Raw genomic sequence first — 16,300 nt, forward strand, 5'->3', positions numbered from 1 at the left:
TAAGTGGTTCTGGAGCAAGTGAAACTTCGCAAAATGTGTAATAGTCCGAAAATGTCCGGTGAGTATCTGAGTTAGGTATTAGTCGATACACAGCTCACTTTTTATCTGCCCTTGGAGATTTTACTGTTCTTCTTTGGCATTCGACCATCAATGCGCTCTTTCTGTACCTTTTTCTGTTACCGTAGTTTTCACTCCTTAAACTCCATATAGATGATACAGCTTCATCGCATAGTTTCCAACTGGTATTTTTTTGGCGCAACGTATATTGCGTCGCCCGATTTCGTTCTAAAAGCGCATGCGATGCGTTGCTTACTGCATCTATGGATACGGATCAACTCTCGCATATGACTACATATGTTTGGCCTCAGCCCATATCGCAGCTGTGTATAACACCATAGAGTCGGCCACAGTTGATATAAGTCGTTTCCTTGGCAGCCGCTGCTTTAAAATCAACTGTTGCCAAATATTGCCTTGTTTGGAGCATAACTCTGAGATATTTAATCACCTCCTGTGAAAATATTTCGTACCCATCAACCATACTTCTCATAGCCCTTTTTTGCCCTCGTGCATTTATAGGCACCGCCTCCGTTTTCAAGATTGCTAGCTGCAGGCCCGCATTACATTGGGGGGTTTGATGGTGCTCTGATAATATCCGGGGAGGCTTAGATGTTCCGATTGTGGGCTTGATGAAGGCACCGGCACATGATGTGAAGTAGAGAGCGCCTGATGGCGAGAACAACATTGATTACATCTAACCGAAGTTTAGTTCGAGCCATCCGGTATGTTTCATTTCAGTTCGATAATTTCGAACGCTGCATGCTCTCTAGTTATGCTAATACCTATAAAAACGATTGTGTTCAGTGAATTCATGATATTCGTTTCTTAAATATATATACAATTTTTTAAACAGAATAAACTATCGATACCCGACGCTGATAAATAATCAACACCCTCTTTCGACTTCTCTGCTTTATAGCAACTTACAGTTGTGTATTGGCCTCGGGTGACGGTCAAGCATTGTTTGACAAGAACTTTATATGTGTGCGTGTCGGCTGATTGACGCTAATATCTAAAATTTTTGATTTTCATCATTCAAAAGCCGACAACAAGTATGTGTGACACGACGACACCCGACTGCACTAACACACACAAAGCTCAGTCAAGCATGCTGGATCGTCTCCCGAGGCCATATGACAAATATGTGTGAGCAGGTAGACATGATTGCTATATCGAAAGTCAAAGAATAAAAAGGAGGAATAAATGAACTGTCAAACGGAGAAAATACTTTGCAAAGAAACGAAAACTTTCGCCGTGGCGACGTTATAGTTGCAGATTTCCTAATGAAGCGAAGAGAAATAAAATATTTAATTCACTAATAGAACTGTAGGTAAACACACGAAAGTGCTACTAGACTTCGTTGACTAAAGTGTGGGGTGAGTTACAAAGCTGATAAATGTGATGCCAATGGACAAGGATATATCTCGTGGAGATGACCTCACAAGTTCCATCTTAAACGTGGAGACGTGTTGGACTGTGTGTTGTGTTTATTTAGTTTTCTTTACGGGTTAAAAAACGTATTAATAAAATGCTACATTGTGATAGTTCCATTAATGTTCCTTGCCCTATTAAACATATTTGTTAAAGGTTAATATCTGTTCTTTGAGTTGGCATAATGAAAGCAAATGTTAGGGATGTGATTTGGGTTACTGCGAAATATATATTTATATGGTTACTCAGAATCAATTGTGTAAAAGAAGTGGAAGTAACTTTCTGAATGCTGAAACGAATAAAGATTTATTTTTGCGATTTATTTGTCACTTAACTTCCATGTAGAATATTTTATGTAAATATTATTTCGTTTATTAGTAAATAACCGCGGAATGGAAGAAACCCGGTTGTTATTAAACCCAAATATAAGCAACAAGTACTGAACCTTCAATCAACACTATTTTCAGTTGGATTTTATAGCTAATTTGACAGTTAAAAATCACTTGTATATGAGCGAAAGAGTGCGTTGTTGTCATACTTTTTCTTGCAGTTGAGCTGTCAAAGTGAAGAAATGAAAAAAAATTTTCAGCAGCTCATTGGAATAAAAATCTTATTAGAAATCATTAAAAACTTCTATTTTTATTGAGAAAAAGACTTGGAAATAGTTTCGAATTGTTTGCGCAGAGTGTTTTGTGAAAAATATGTGAAACAATATAAATACTCGGGTGATACATCAAATGCATTTCTGTAAATCTGTGTAAAAAATGCTGTGGTGAAGGAGAGGTTGAAAGTCAATCGACAGCAAGAAATAAAACGTCTCTGAAAGGCTGCTCGGAGTCCATATTTATGATTTGAAATTAAAATATTTAATTGATCTCTTCTTCCAGTGCTGTGCCAGACGTGTTTTAAATATTATTAAATATTAAAAAAAATAAGTCTTCAGAATTATTTTGTACAAAAAAAAAAGTTTCAAAGTATCAGTAACTAAACAAACGAACGACGTAGAAAATTCAAAGTAGGACGTGGATAAAAGGTGAATCAAAAATGTTTTGGGACAAAAGCTATACACCGTCACAGAATATAGAGGCGCTGCTGGAGAAAGAGGTGAGTTGCGTATGTACATATATACTCGTTTGTATGTGTCGAATGGCAATTACTTCACGTATGTTGTGTGGCTTGATGAGCTTTGGAGGGAGTTGGAAATAATCAAGATATTATGTTTCCATGCTAGTGCACACGCAACAGTGCCCAATCATTGGTACATACTCTAACTCCATTATGAGTATGAGTATGTTGTTGTTGTACCAGTGTGCCTTTCCACATAGCCGACAAAGATGTGAAGACATCAACAAATAAACTAATGAATACATTTCATTAAAAATAAAGTTTCCGTAGAAGTTCCGTTATTATTATATTTTATGTTATTTGCAGAACGTTACAGTGGAAGAATTTCTGGACGATGATGACATATTACTGGAGTGTAGATCACAAAAAAAAACTATTGTTAATTAGTAAGTTTTAACTTATTTATTATTTGAGTTTAGTGATTTCTTTGGAAGAGAATTATTGCACACATTATAAATGTTATATATTTATAGCAGCACTGATTCAAGATTGTGATAATATGCAAGCACTTATTTTTTCGCTTTTGTAGTTTCACTCGTCCTGATGTAATAAAGCGCCTTGTTGAACTCATTACAACAGAACCATCTGAGAATCTACCTTTGGCACAAAGATATCGACATGCAAATATGGCTTGTGAAATTTTAACGTTGTATGTATTAAAAATTTAATAATTTACCATGCGAAAATGGCTGAAAAACTAACATGTTTGTAATTCTCAGTGGTTTACCGTCCCTAGATGAGAAGCTTTTGTCAGATGAAGATATATTAAAAACACTTTATTCATATCTGGAAAACGAACCACCGCTGAATCCTTTGCTATCGTCATTTTTTAGCAAAACATTTAGTATGCTCTTCACAAAAAAGGCTGAACAAGATTGGTTTTTGTATCAACAAATGTGCCTAAAACTCTTGGAATACATTAAGTCGCAAAATAATTTTTTGGATTTGATTTGTAAGCATTTTTTCACACCCGTCATACCCGATCTAATAATGCAAATGATGAGGGATGTAGAAGGTGGTCAAATGAAAAGGAATTTATATGAAGTAAGTTACACCTTCGCTATATACATACAATAAAACAGCTTCCTTATTAATACATACATGCTTTAAATTACAGTGGCTCACTGGAGATAAACTTGTAGAGAGACTGATTGCAATAATTGGTAATCCTCAAGAAACCGACAAACATACAAATGTTGCGGAATTCCTCTGTGATTTAATACAGCAAGGTCGTTCCATGCGTTACTTGGAGCAGGAGAACGACACTTTTGAGCCCACATTCGATGGTTCGAATCCAATTTTGAAATCCATCGAGAGTGAGCGAAATGTTGAAGCCTTGTTGAATGTGATTTTGGAACCAAACGCGCAAGAGAGCGCAATCGTATCAGGAATATCGGTTGTACTTATTCTTCTAAAACCTGTGGTGTTTACGTAAGTATATATGTACATACTTCATTTCAATGTTTAATTATATATCTTAATCGCTTATTAACTTAATGCACTGTTATTTTAGTGAAGAACCTAATTCAGATCGTATGAAAATCATACAAGATCGTGAAAAGGAGTGTAGTGAACAAATACTCTCTACTGTGATCCGTGTCATTGCACCACGTCTTAAAGATTTCAATGAGCTACTCAGAAACCCGCCAAATGTAAGTATCAATACAACAAAAAGTGACTACATTATCCGCGCATCCTTATTATAAGAAGATATTCTGTATTACGGAATAAATTTAGGAATTAAAAATAATAGTATTGCTGAAGCTGAAGTATTTTCGGTATTATCTTCTCGAAAGGTAAACAACTTAATCAGTAATTTTTTTTACATTCCATGATTTCCGACACTCGTAGGAATTGCGAAGTTATGCGAAATATCATACGAAACCGATATGATATGGTTAATTAAATTGGTCTCTTTTTTGTTGGTAAAAATATATATGAGGGCTACCAATACCAAACGGTTTGAGAAAGTAATAAAATATAGTAACTGAATGTAAATGTGAATGCCTTGAGACATAAATATGTATTTCTAGTTGTCATTCATAGTAATTTATTTTTTTATCCATAATAATTTCCAGAAACCAGAAATAGTGACTACAGCAGCTAAGCTATCACAGCCTTTTGGGATGACACGTTTGCAAATCTGCCGTATTTTTACAGTATTATTGCAAACAAAAAACGAAGAGATTTTGAATACGTAAGTTCATTAAGTAGTCTTTTGAATGCTACTGTGTGTTAATAACACAATTTAATTTTTGGTTTACTTAAGCGTCTGTGAAACGGATTTTTTTGAAACTCTGCTCACCCTCTTCAAGCAATATTGTTGGAATAATTTTTTGCACAGCGAAGTTGAAAAGTGTCTTCAAATAGTATTTTATACGCAACTATCAAAAAACAATAATTCAATGCAAGGCAGTACAATAGGAAATGATGGATCTTTCAATAAAACGGAAAATAATATCGAACATACCTCGTTTTTCGATTTCGTTTTCAAGTCTGATAATAGAAAAGACGTTGATAACAACGAAGCTACTGATGAAAGCGACACTGTTGAAAAGGAAGATGAAAAGTCTTCAGAAAAAGAAGATATTGAAATGAAAACGGATGAACAAATTCCCGATGATAAAGGCGAAACAATAAACGAAGATAAATTAGAAAACAGTGATACCACATCGAATGTTAACGCCATGGAAACGGATGATGGTACTGTAGAAAAGGCGGCAGAAAATGTAGAAAAGCCGCCTGTTCCAGATTTCGTTGGTGACAGAGAAAGTGCAGAAAACAAGCAGAACAAAACCAAAGTTGACACCGATACTGGTCCGTCCGTATTACAAATACACGTGCGTACTATTCATATGCAAATTATAAAAAACAAACGAAAAAGAAACGTATTTGATTTTTTCAGGTGATTGAAAAGTGCAAGCTAATTTCAAAATTAATTGACTGCTGGAAACAAAACACAGACATGGAGTAAATGCTTTGGAATTTTTTATTGCTGAACGTTTCTTTCAATGTAACATAACTTTTTCTTTTAATAGATCAACCGAAAAGGGCCGTCGCCTCGGCTATATGGGACATTTAATAAAAATATTCAAACATATTACGAATAGTATATCAGAATCTAAACATATCGGTGCCTTAATTGAGAGTAATTTAAGTGATGAGTTTGAGTTAAAATTGTGGCAATCAATAATAAATCCAACCGATGGTGATCTTACAAAGGCCTTAGCCACACAAAGTAAAATGTTAGCGAATTGTAACGCTCATGAAGCGGGTGACTACAGTCAACATTTACCAAAAGATTTTCTGGGTGATAATAGTACTTGGGATTACATAATGTCATCAAATGTGATGTCAACGAATATGATGTAAGTTCTTTATACTGCATACCTAATCATTGTTATAATTTATGCTTATTTCTTACTAATAATTAATTGCAGCAATAACCTTGGCTTCAGTGATTCCGGCTCAAACGTAAGTTATATCTAATTGGTGCAAATGTCATGAGTGCTAATCATGTACGTAGACATATTTAGTGTGTATAAGAGGATTGCGTACCATAAATAAGCCATACATGTTGAAAGTTTGTAATTGTATTGCATAGTTAAGTCGCAAATTACAGTTTTGTGTTCAACTCTAATTGGTTTAAGCAAATCGATAAAAATTATATCAGAATAAATGTTCATTTCAACTAGCAACTATTTTAGTAGCATTTGCATGTAAAGTTAGTTATATTGTTTATTTGAAAGATTATTTCTATTAAGGTACAAAAATCCATTTGCGACTCAGAGTATGCAATGCACTCAGCATTTGTAAAATAGTATTTTAGACAAGAGTTTTGTAATTATGCACAGGCACAGTTAACACATATTAACACTTCATTTTCATATCATTTTGTAATGTCACTTAAAACATTTTTCACAAGATGCTTTTTTAATAGTCAATAAAAACGCTTAAACATTTGTAAACATAAAAGCTATTGCCATTTTAAACCATTTATTCTCAAGTGTCCGGTTTGTTGTTAATACACTATTTTTTTAAACACCAATTAACATTGTTTTCGTTATTGAGAAAAAGTGGAGAGAGTGAGAGTAGTAGTTTATCCAATTTATAGTCACAGTAGTTCTATGTATGTAGTTCTGTGTATTCATTTCACTTTCATCACTTTCTGCTATCTTTGTCTATTTGTCGTGTCCTGAACGCAATTCGAAAATGTGCGCCAACCACCATCACCCAATCTAAAAAAAGGACATAGTTTTTGCGCTTGAACATGACATCTATCGCAATAATCTGCTCGAAAACGATCATAACGCCGAAAACGACCTTAATTTGTTTCAGTTTGGTCGCAATATAGACGACGATGATGACGACAACGATGAAAACAATGCTGGCTGTGACAGCAGCGGCGGCGGCGGCGGCAGTGGCAGCGGTTCATCACTCTTCGGCAAAAATGCCATTTCAACATCAGCACTACAAGCATTCGGTGTAACCAACAACCCGTGGGATCACATGGATCCATTCAGCGATCTAACTGCGAATAGCAATTCTACACCTTGGGCAACCGACTTTAGCTCGGATAATTTTGCTGATTTCGATTCGCATTTTAGTTCGTTCACCAATGATTTAGGGGAGAGTTTGATTAGTGCGGCAACCACAACATCTGGAACTGCTGCGATTAAAGAGAATAGCAACGACGATGATGACGATCGCAACAATAGTGGCAGCGGCGTTGGAGTTGGTAATCAGCAACAGCAGAATACGACTGACAACGGTACAGCCTTGAGTGGCACTGGTCGACCCGTTGCAACAGGGAGTAAATCCGAAACAGGCTATGATAATAACGCAAATGTAGAGAGAAATGAAACGTTGGTAACGCAAGAAATTGGCGAATTTGCTGATGGTACGGATGCTGTTGATGACGACGATGTAGATGTGTCGAATGAGAAGGCCATGGCCACTTCGCTTGTGCGTACACTGCAATCGGTCATGCAGGATTCAGAGGATGACTATGAGGATGATGAAGGCATGTGGACAAAACCGCTGGGCGGTAGCGCGGTGGATGCGTCCGATGACAAGTGTGATGATGAATGCGAGTCGCAAACTAATAAGCTGCGCTTCACCAACGGCCCAAGTAGCAAAGATGTTCACGAAAATGAAAATACACATAAATTGTAAGCGCTTTTCCGTCTCCTTATTTCACTTTCTTCGAATGCTCTATCATTGATCGCAACAATGCCTGTGCCAACTCCAACTATATATTCAATAACACACGCACTCGTTGCTTTACAAGATTAGATCATTGTGTGTTTAGGGCTTTTCTATCGAACAGGCAAGGCATAGTTCCAATTAGTTATGTAATAAAGTGTTTGGTGGTATATGTACTCGAAAGCTAATGATAGAAAATCAGAGAGTAATATTGTTTCTGTTTGATTATTACAATTAAAAAAGGAATTCGATTTTTGATTCCTTATGGTACTACAACCATTATTCGCTTTGGGCGCTTAGAGTTTGTGATTCAGACTCTCGCAGAGTTTAGTATTTCTAAATATTATTATTTTTACTTTCCCATTATTGCAAGGCGAAATGGTTGAAGTACCAGTCTGGCGCTTCCCAAATAGTACAATTATTATAAGTAAAATTTCAATAGCATACTGGTCTGACTGTTAGTGCTGAGTCGAATGCTTCCAAATAGAATTCTAACCTAATTAAATTTAAAAAAATAAATTTGTTTAATTAGTTTTGTTTTTAATTTAAAAAAATTAGTTTTAAATTAAAAAAAATATAAATTTGTTTATTTAGTTTATAATTCTATTTGGAGGGATAGGGATTAGCTTGGATTTAATTCATACAGCCATTTTGATTTCGTTCAAAAATATTCTGAACAAAAAGTTATTAACCAATACTTCAAATTTGGTTGGCTATGTTTCTGCTAACTGAGGCCTAAGAGATCCATAGGCATTTGCAATTACAAAATTAAATAAAAGCAAATACAACAAGTATGGCAGCGACTAAGTTCGAATATACCCGGCGCACATTTTATCTTCAAATAAAACAGATTTTTTAAAATTTACTTGAAAAGTGCAGTCTATTTGCACAACTTTTTTTGTGCTCTATATCCCTTCTATGATATGATTACTCGTATTAAATCTCAGCACTGTTTCGTTAAAAGTTACAGAAATATTTGAATTTTTTTCAATTTTTAAAACCGCCGTTAAATGGAAGGTGAGCGTAGCTATTGACCGTTTTTCCTATTTCAAATGGAAGCTTGTTTCATGTCACTAATAAGTGTACTAAATTGCCCTAAGATATCTCAGGTAGCAAATACAGCCGAAAAGATGACAATAAAAATTTCATTGTATGGCAGAGGGGTGAGGTTTTTGTCAAATATCAATAACTTTCAAAATCACATTTGATAAGGCCAAAGGCGATGTGTGTACTATAGGATAGTTTGATAAAGTGGTATCATAGATAAATGTAATCATTCCCATTTTCCACTTTTTTCAAATAAGCATATTTATTTCTTTGGTCAACCCGTTTATTAATTTTGGTCAAATTTGCTTTACGAATTAGTGCAAATTCTGCTAATTTTTAATACCAGCCTAAGTTGAATGAAGGGCAAGATATGAAAATTCGTTCAGATATCTAAATTTTAACTCTAGTTGTCGTATGCAAAGCGCGCAGGCGGATGCATAAAAAGAAAAGACTAAATCGAATTCTTTCGGCATTATGATAATTTTGGAAAACATATTTTTATATCTATCTCGATTTTGGTAGACTTTTACAAGCAACAAACATAAAACTCGTGAAATAAAATTTTAACAGAGTTTAAAACAATATAAAAATTTGTCTTTAAGTAAGCAGATAGCCATTTTTCTAACAAAATTTCTACGCATAAATTTGATAAATGGCAAATTTTTTAAGCAAACATCTAATTAAATCTAAAAAATAAAAATAAATATATAATTGGCGTGTACACTTGTGTTAGGTGTTTGGCCGAGCCCTTCATCCTATTTGTCTGGTTTGTCTTGATGTTGTTCCACAAATGGTGGGACCTACATTTTTAAGCCGACTCCGAACGGCAGATATTTTTATGAGGAGCTTTTTCATGGCAGGAATACACTCGGAGGTTTGCCATTGCCTGCCGAGGGGCGACCGCTATTAGAAAAATGTTTTTATTAATTTTGGTTTCACCGAGATTCGAACCAACGACCTCTCTTTGAATTCCGAATGCTAATCACGCACCAACCCATTGGGCTACGGCGGCCGCGAAGTACTTAGTGTACGTAAAAATAAAAATAAATATATAATTGGCGTGTACACTTCTGTTAGGTGTTTGGCCGAGCCATTCATCCTATTTGTCTGGTTTGTCTTGATGTTGTTCCACAAATGGTGGGATCTACATTTTTAAGCCGACTCCGAACGGCGAATGGTTTTTATGAAGAGCTTTTCCATGGCAAAAATACACTCGGAGGTTTGCCATTGCCTGCCGAGGGACGACCGCTATTAGAAAAAACTTTTTATTGTACATACATTGGTAAAAGTTACCAGGGCAGCATAGGTCAAACGTAAATTACAAATTGCCCGTCAAAGCTAGTAATGAGAGTTAAAAAACCACAAAGCTTTTCAAGTAAGGTGTGCATCCAAAACCTGCATACCTGCATATCTTAATATCAAAACCAAGTTGGCACACATGTAATTATAGGCCTTATCTATGTGAACACTCAGCTCTCATAGGTATAATAGAAATGTTGAAAGCCAAAAATGAAATTGATATTTCGTTCGCTAATGTTCGATTCCGTCCAAACTTAAATATTTCTATACTTTAAATTAATAAAAAAAAATCTTCTATTTACGGTTTTTTGGTTTCTGGTTTTAAAATGTTAAAAAAAAAAATCAATTGGAACTGGTGCTTTGTCTCTGTAGAAACGTTCGATAGTTTTTAACATGATTTATCTGCATTCATTGCTTTCAGAAACAAAACTGATGATGATGATTCCAACACAATTGCAACGGCGAATATTAATGATATCGAAGGTATTGAGAGTATTAAAGGTGCTGCTGTGGTTGGTACTACAAAACGTACAGGCAGTTTCACATCGTCGGACGGCGTCAATGATGTGGGGTGCAATGCTACAGCGATGACCAACACAACATAGGCCAGTAATGCTGTTGAGATTGCGCCAACAACAACAACAACATAAGTGAATTGTGCTGGTACATGAATACAATACAAGAAACACATACATGCATATGTACATACGTATGTCATACGCATCTACTTACATACCTATAAATACATATATATTATAGTACGAGTATATATATATAAGAAAACGCTCAAAGACACGCATCGCACTGCAAGCGAAACACTTCATTTGACGCGCCAAAAAGCGTCATGCCAAAGGTTGAGGTACCGCCCATGTATAAACTTAGAATTAAAACTATACCAATCAATATACATACATACTATACATATACATAAACATACTCAAACATAAGCACGCAAATGCACTAACGCATGGTCGCTGTACGCAGACAGGTATTCTACATATAACAAATAGTCATACACACATAAATAAATGCAAAAAAAAAAAAAAAAAAACAAAAAAAAAGCAACAACAGTTAGCCATTCGTATAAACTGGAATAAATGTATATATATGGAGTGTGATTAGAAACAGAAAATAGTAGTGAATGAAAAGCGAAGGGAAGAAGAACAACAACAACAATATAATGTAAATACATACATACATATATGTCAATAAGAGCGCATGTTGCAACGTCTATGCATATACAGGAGGGTTTGTCGGATCAAATTGCACCTATAGAAAAATACAATGTTGCATGAATGTTGATGAAGAGCGCGCAACACGGCATTGCAACATTCGTAAGCAAGCTTCCTTGTTTGAAACGATGTAACGAAATGTAACCTTTTGAAGTATTGAAATACAATATTTCCAAAAACCAAAAAAAAAAAAAAACATTATAATAAATAAAAAATTTATTGGAATTATGAAAAAAGAGCAACACACGATTTTGTATAGAATAATTAAACGAAAAACAAGGGTTTGTTCGTAAACGCAGTATTATAGGTAGTTGCATTGCGCGATTGACGTTAGCAAAAAGGCCTTTCGCGCGGCTGTTTGAATAAAAAGTATTTTAATAATAGGATTTCTGGAGCCAGTGCAGTAAGTATTTTGCTGTTGCGAAAAATCGAAGCCAAGTTTAAAAGTCAATCATGGGGTGCAATTATAATACTGCCCCAAACAAACAAGCCCCAAGGTTGAAATTATTATATTTAAATCTGCTGATACAGTAATGCAAAGAAAAGAAAAAATGTAAACAAGCCAATATGAGTATAATTTATATTCTTTGCATTATATTTACTTTATATGTTTTTGCGTAGAGGTGAAATTAACGAAAGTGCGTACGCATATGCAAGTAACAATAAAGGGTGTGTGCAGAGTTGAATAGTTGTGTTAAATGTTTGTGGCGAAATGTGCTGCGACGAGTTTAGAAAATCCAACTTCACGTCACTAGTAGACAATTTTCGGTCTTGAAGCACTTTTGTGAGCCTCTTCGTGCAATAAGTGACAACTACATTAGCAACAACAATTAGATATACCGAAATTTGGAAAATATAATTTATGGCTAAAACAGTTTGAGGCATATAAAATATTGAGTGAAACTTTCCACTATGAATTATATATTAAAATGAGCTAATATCTTATTTCTTTAAAAACAGATACGCAAACAAATACGATAAAATACATTTCTTGAGCCAAATTTTGAACAAAATTTTTTTTTTCATCTACACAATCCCATACAAACATACATCTTTATGCATCATAAGCTGTTTTTTCGTCCAACGCGCTTTATAACTGCATACACCCTGTATGCACTTGGAATATGTAGTTGTGTCGTTACTACTAGTAGCATATAAAATTATATCGTGTATTAACACCATACATATATACATATGTATATGTGTATAAACATACCCGCCCAAAATGAATTAATGTACTATTACTGAAATAAAATGTAGCTATTTAAGAAGGGAATTACAATAAAGGACGAACAACGAACGGACTGCTCAAAACGAACAGACCACTACGAAATGAATACGTAGTAGTGAATAATACATTTAAAATAAATAAAAAAAAATAAAATAGCATTGAAGTAATTGAAGCAAAATCAATGGAAATAAAAATTAAGGAATAATATAAAATTCCAAGAGAAATAACCTAAGCATAAGTGACGAAAGACACGAACACTAACACTTACACATACATATACAACAGAGGAAACACCACCCTCGCTCTATATGCCAATTATCTATTTACGTTTTTCTTACTTTTTATTATCTACTACTTTTTATCTACTATAAAACTTATGCTTTTTATCATACATACATATTAAATATTTGTATACTTTAAAGCAAATGAACCAAGTGCAAAAAACAATTAAAACTATTTTATAGGGAACTAAAGAAAAGTTAACTAGATTTGCAACAAAAAGATTAATTAAAAATAAATAATACAAAATAGATAACGAAGACGATAAGTGCTGAGAAATCAAAAGTTTAAGAGATTTACTTAAAAATGCCAAATTATGTATTTTAATTTGCTTAGAAATTATTGTAAAATTTATTAATAACCTGGAAAATGGGGAGAGGCATGGAAATTGATATAAAATTGTTTTTGTTCAAACTTAATGAAGAGTGAAAAAGTTGTGGTTGTAGTAGCCACAATGGAAGTAGGCCTATAATTTGGTTGCCAATTAACTTAAATATTGTTTTAAAATTGTAAATAACTAAGATGACCAAATCGGCAAAACGAACAACCACTGTACGTAAAATAGTTGCTAGAGAGTGAAAAAATAATTACAATTAGTTGAAGTGCACTCAACTGCAAACTGCATATCAAATTTTTACGGCTGCGGAATTGTGGCAAATTTCTAAACTCGTCACTTTTTTAGCTATATTCTCTATAGTGGTCGTTCCCGCTTGCGCTGATATAAACATTTCTTTTTTTTTCGTAAACCAAAAATATATTAGCTCTACTGGGATTTATTTGTGTTGGTTGTTTATTCCCTCAATAGCCGCTAAGGCTTGCAAGCTTCTATTCTGTTCCACTTTTTTGCTTGCATGCTTTGCACAATTTTATATATATAAATAATTATCCTTAAAGGCCAAATCAAATCTGCGTGCATTTTTCCTACCGCCAAAAAATTACAAAAAAAGCATTCACTTTTAAACGAATTGAAGTCATTTAAATACTAATGAATTACTAAGAGTATGTGAATTGAAATGAAGTTTGTCAAAAAGTACAAAATCACATTCAAATGCAATTTAAGTAATAATACAAATCAGTTAGTACTATTATAGAATTTATTACAAAAACAAAAAAAAAAAAATAAAAAAAAAATTAAAATTAATTAAAATAATCGTAAAGGTTCAACTGAAGATCTTTTTTAACAGACATTTTCTTTCGTTATTTACTTGCCCTTAAGTGCTAATGCTAGCGATATTTTTTCAATGGCAACTAACTATTAATAACTTTTATTAAATATACACACAGTGACTCACTGCTTATTTCGTAACGTCTTCTTGATTGGTACGATGAACGCTTAAGCGATTTTGGCCGAGCTTAACAAAGCGCGCCAGTCGTTTCGTTCTCGTGTTTACTAGCGCCAATTGAACACACCAAGTGAAACCAAGTTCTTATCCACCGGATCTTTCCAATGCAGAGGAGGTCTTCCTCTTCCTCTGCTACTAGCAGCTGATATCACATCGAATACTTTAAGAGCCGGAGCGTTTGTATCAATTCGAACGACTTGACCTAGTCAACGAAGTCGCTGGATCTTAATTCACTGCACTATGTCTATGTGTCGTAAAGCTCATACAGCTCATCGTTCAATTGCCTGCGATACTCTATGTTGCCGAGGTGCACTCCAAGGGACTCCGTCATCGTCCAGGCTTCTGCGTCATACGATAGGACGGGAATGATGAGAGCCTTATAAAGCCAAAAAATCATCAAATAAATTCAAAGTAAGTTTAATTTAAGAAGAATATTTACAACAAAAACAAAATACAGCGAAAACGACTTTGTAGCTTATTTCGTGTGTTTGGGTAAATTTAAAAATTTATATAAATTTTATAAATATTTTACTAACTAATATTTTATATGGTAGTCATTTTATTTTAAAACTGATTTTAGCCGAGACTGTATATTCGGGTGTTACTCTCTCACTTTTTTTGGTACGCCGCTTTTAAAGTCTTGTCGGTTGTGTATGCGATATTTTCTTATATATATTTCGCTTAAGAAAACTCCACAAATTTTCAGTTACATTGAGCTCGGGTAATTGCGCTGGTGTTCCATCCCATATGGCGACATCTTCAGATAAGCCTTAATTGCGCAATATTCGAGCAATATTTGGGGTCGATGTCTTGATGGCAACGAAATATGTAGATCCCGAATACCTAATTTTTCAGTACTTCGCAGCCGCAGCTGCAGCCGTGTAGCAGCCATCAGACTAAGTTTGCTTTCATCAACGAAAATAACAATCATTCCAAAAGTTTTCGTTATTATTAGCATAATTTTTAGCAAATTGCACTCGCGCACTAACAAATGGTTTGTTTCGAGCTGTTCTTCACTAAAAATTGGCTTTGTGGTGAATTTTTCTTATAGTTTTCGGATTATAGTACAAGACTTTCGAGTATCAGCTGAAATTCTTTTATCGACACTGTTACACTTATGGTTGAGTCTTTCTTGATTTCCCTTAATATGCATCTTTCGTCAAATTATGAAAAAATTATATTTGGGTCTTTGCTACTTTTGAGGAACTAACTTTTTCACCGACAAAGCTTTGTATTATGTACTTAACTGTTGTATTATGCTTAAACTCACATTTTTTTTCTTCGAATTAGCATTTTTAAAGAACTAAATCACTGTCTCACCTCTGGTTTCTCACAATGAAAATAACTCGTAATTCTTCTTCTTAATTGGCTCGATAAACGCTTACGCGATTTTGGCCGAATTTAGCAAAGCCAATCATTTCTTTATTATTTTTGTTGTTCTTTGTGTTAACCAGCGCCAGTTGGACACAGCAAGTGAAACCAAGTCCTTCTCCACCTGATCTTTCCAACGCAGAGGAGGCCTTACTCCTCCTTTGCTACCACCAGCTGGTACTGCATCGAATACTTTCAGAGCCGAAGCGTTTGTATCCATGACCCAGCCAGCGTAGCCGCTGGATCTTTATAAGTTGCACTATGTCTATGTCGTCGTAAAGCTTATAGCTTCATCGTCTGCGATGTTCGCCGTTGCCAACGTGCAAAGATCCAAAAATCTTACGCAGAATCCAAATAAAAATAAAAATGAAAAGAAATCTGAGAAACAACTCTAAGAAATGATTTATAGTAGGATTCAACAAAATTTGCGTAGTTTGCAAGTGGTAATATTGACGCCAATAACGGTAAAAGCTCGCACACGAAACAATATGTGCGGTCGTTTTACGCCGTACTCTGTTTTTGTTGTAAATATTCTTCTTAAACTAAAATTACTTTGCATTTATTTGTCCGTGTTTATAACTTATAATAAATATAAATTTAATTTTTTTGAAAATGTAACTTAAATAAAAAATATCATACATTTTCTTTTATACTCGTACGAAATAAGCTGAGAGCCACTG

The 16,300-nt window shown here is 34.5% G+C and overlaps 1 protein-coding gene across 4 annotated transcripts; it reads left to right on the forward strand.

The window, feature by feature from the left end:
* The first annotated feature begins 1,272 nt into the window (after positions 1 to 1,272).
* LOC129240477 (serine/threonine-protein phosphatase 6 regulatory subunit 3-like) lies at positions 1,273 to 13,570 on the forward strand. 4 transcript variants are annotated; one of them, XM_054876300.1, is made up of 14 exons: positions 1,273 to 1,433; positions 2,376 to 2,592; positions 2,920 to 2,999; positions 3,143 to 3,262; positions 3,333 to 3,657; positions 3,731 to 4,044; positions 4,127 to 4,265; positions 4,692 to 4,810; positions 4,883 to 5,453; positions 5,519 to 5,583; positions 5,652 to 5,981; positions 6,054 to 6,087; positions 6,862 to 7,784; positions 10,586 to 13,570. In XM_054876300.1, the coding sequence occupies exons 2-14, from the start codon at positions 2,533 to 2,535 to the stop codon at positions 10,767 to 10,769; spliced, it is 3,264 nt and encodes a 1,087-aa protein (XP_054732275.1). In that variant the 5' UTR covers positions 1,273 to 1,433; positions 2,376 to 2,532; the 3' UTR covers positions 10,770 to 13,570. The 4 variants fall into 4 exon arrangements, with proteins under 4 accessions (XP_054732275.1, XP_054732278.1, XP_054732277.1 ...); XM_054876303.1 differs by having other exon boundaries at positions 6,952 to 7,784; XM_054876302.1 differs by lacking the exon at positions 1,273 to 1,433 and adding an exon at positions 2,032 to 2,213.
* The last annotated feature ends 2,730 nt before the right edge of the window (positions 13,571 to 16,300 follow it).

The sequence above is a fragment of the Anastrepha obliqua genome, chromosome 3 (assembly GCF_027943255.1).
Source record: "Anastrepha obliqua isolate idAnaObli1 chromosome 3, idAnaObli1_1.0, whole genome shotgun sequence".
Taxonomy (NCBI): domain Eukaryota; kingdom Metazoa; phylum Arthropoda; class Insecta; order Diptera; family Tephritidae; genus Anastrepha; species Anastrepha obliqua.

Bases quoted from the DNA above. Each gene is read 5' to 3' on its own strand.
- LOC129240477 (XM_054876300.1), top strand. From the start codon at position 2,533: ATGTTTTGGGACAAAAGCTATACACCGTCACAGAATATAGAGGCGCTG. The intron at 4,811-4,882 runs GTAAGTTCATTA...GGTTTACTTAAG, and splicing joins AACGAAGAGATTTTGAATAC to CGTCTGTGAAACGGATTTTT. The intron at 7,785-10,585 runs GTAAGCGCTTTT...CATTGCTTTCAG, and splicing joins AATGAAAATACACATAAATT to AAACAAAACTGATGATGATG.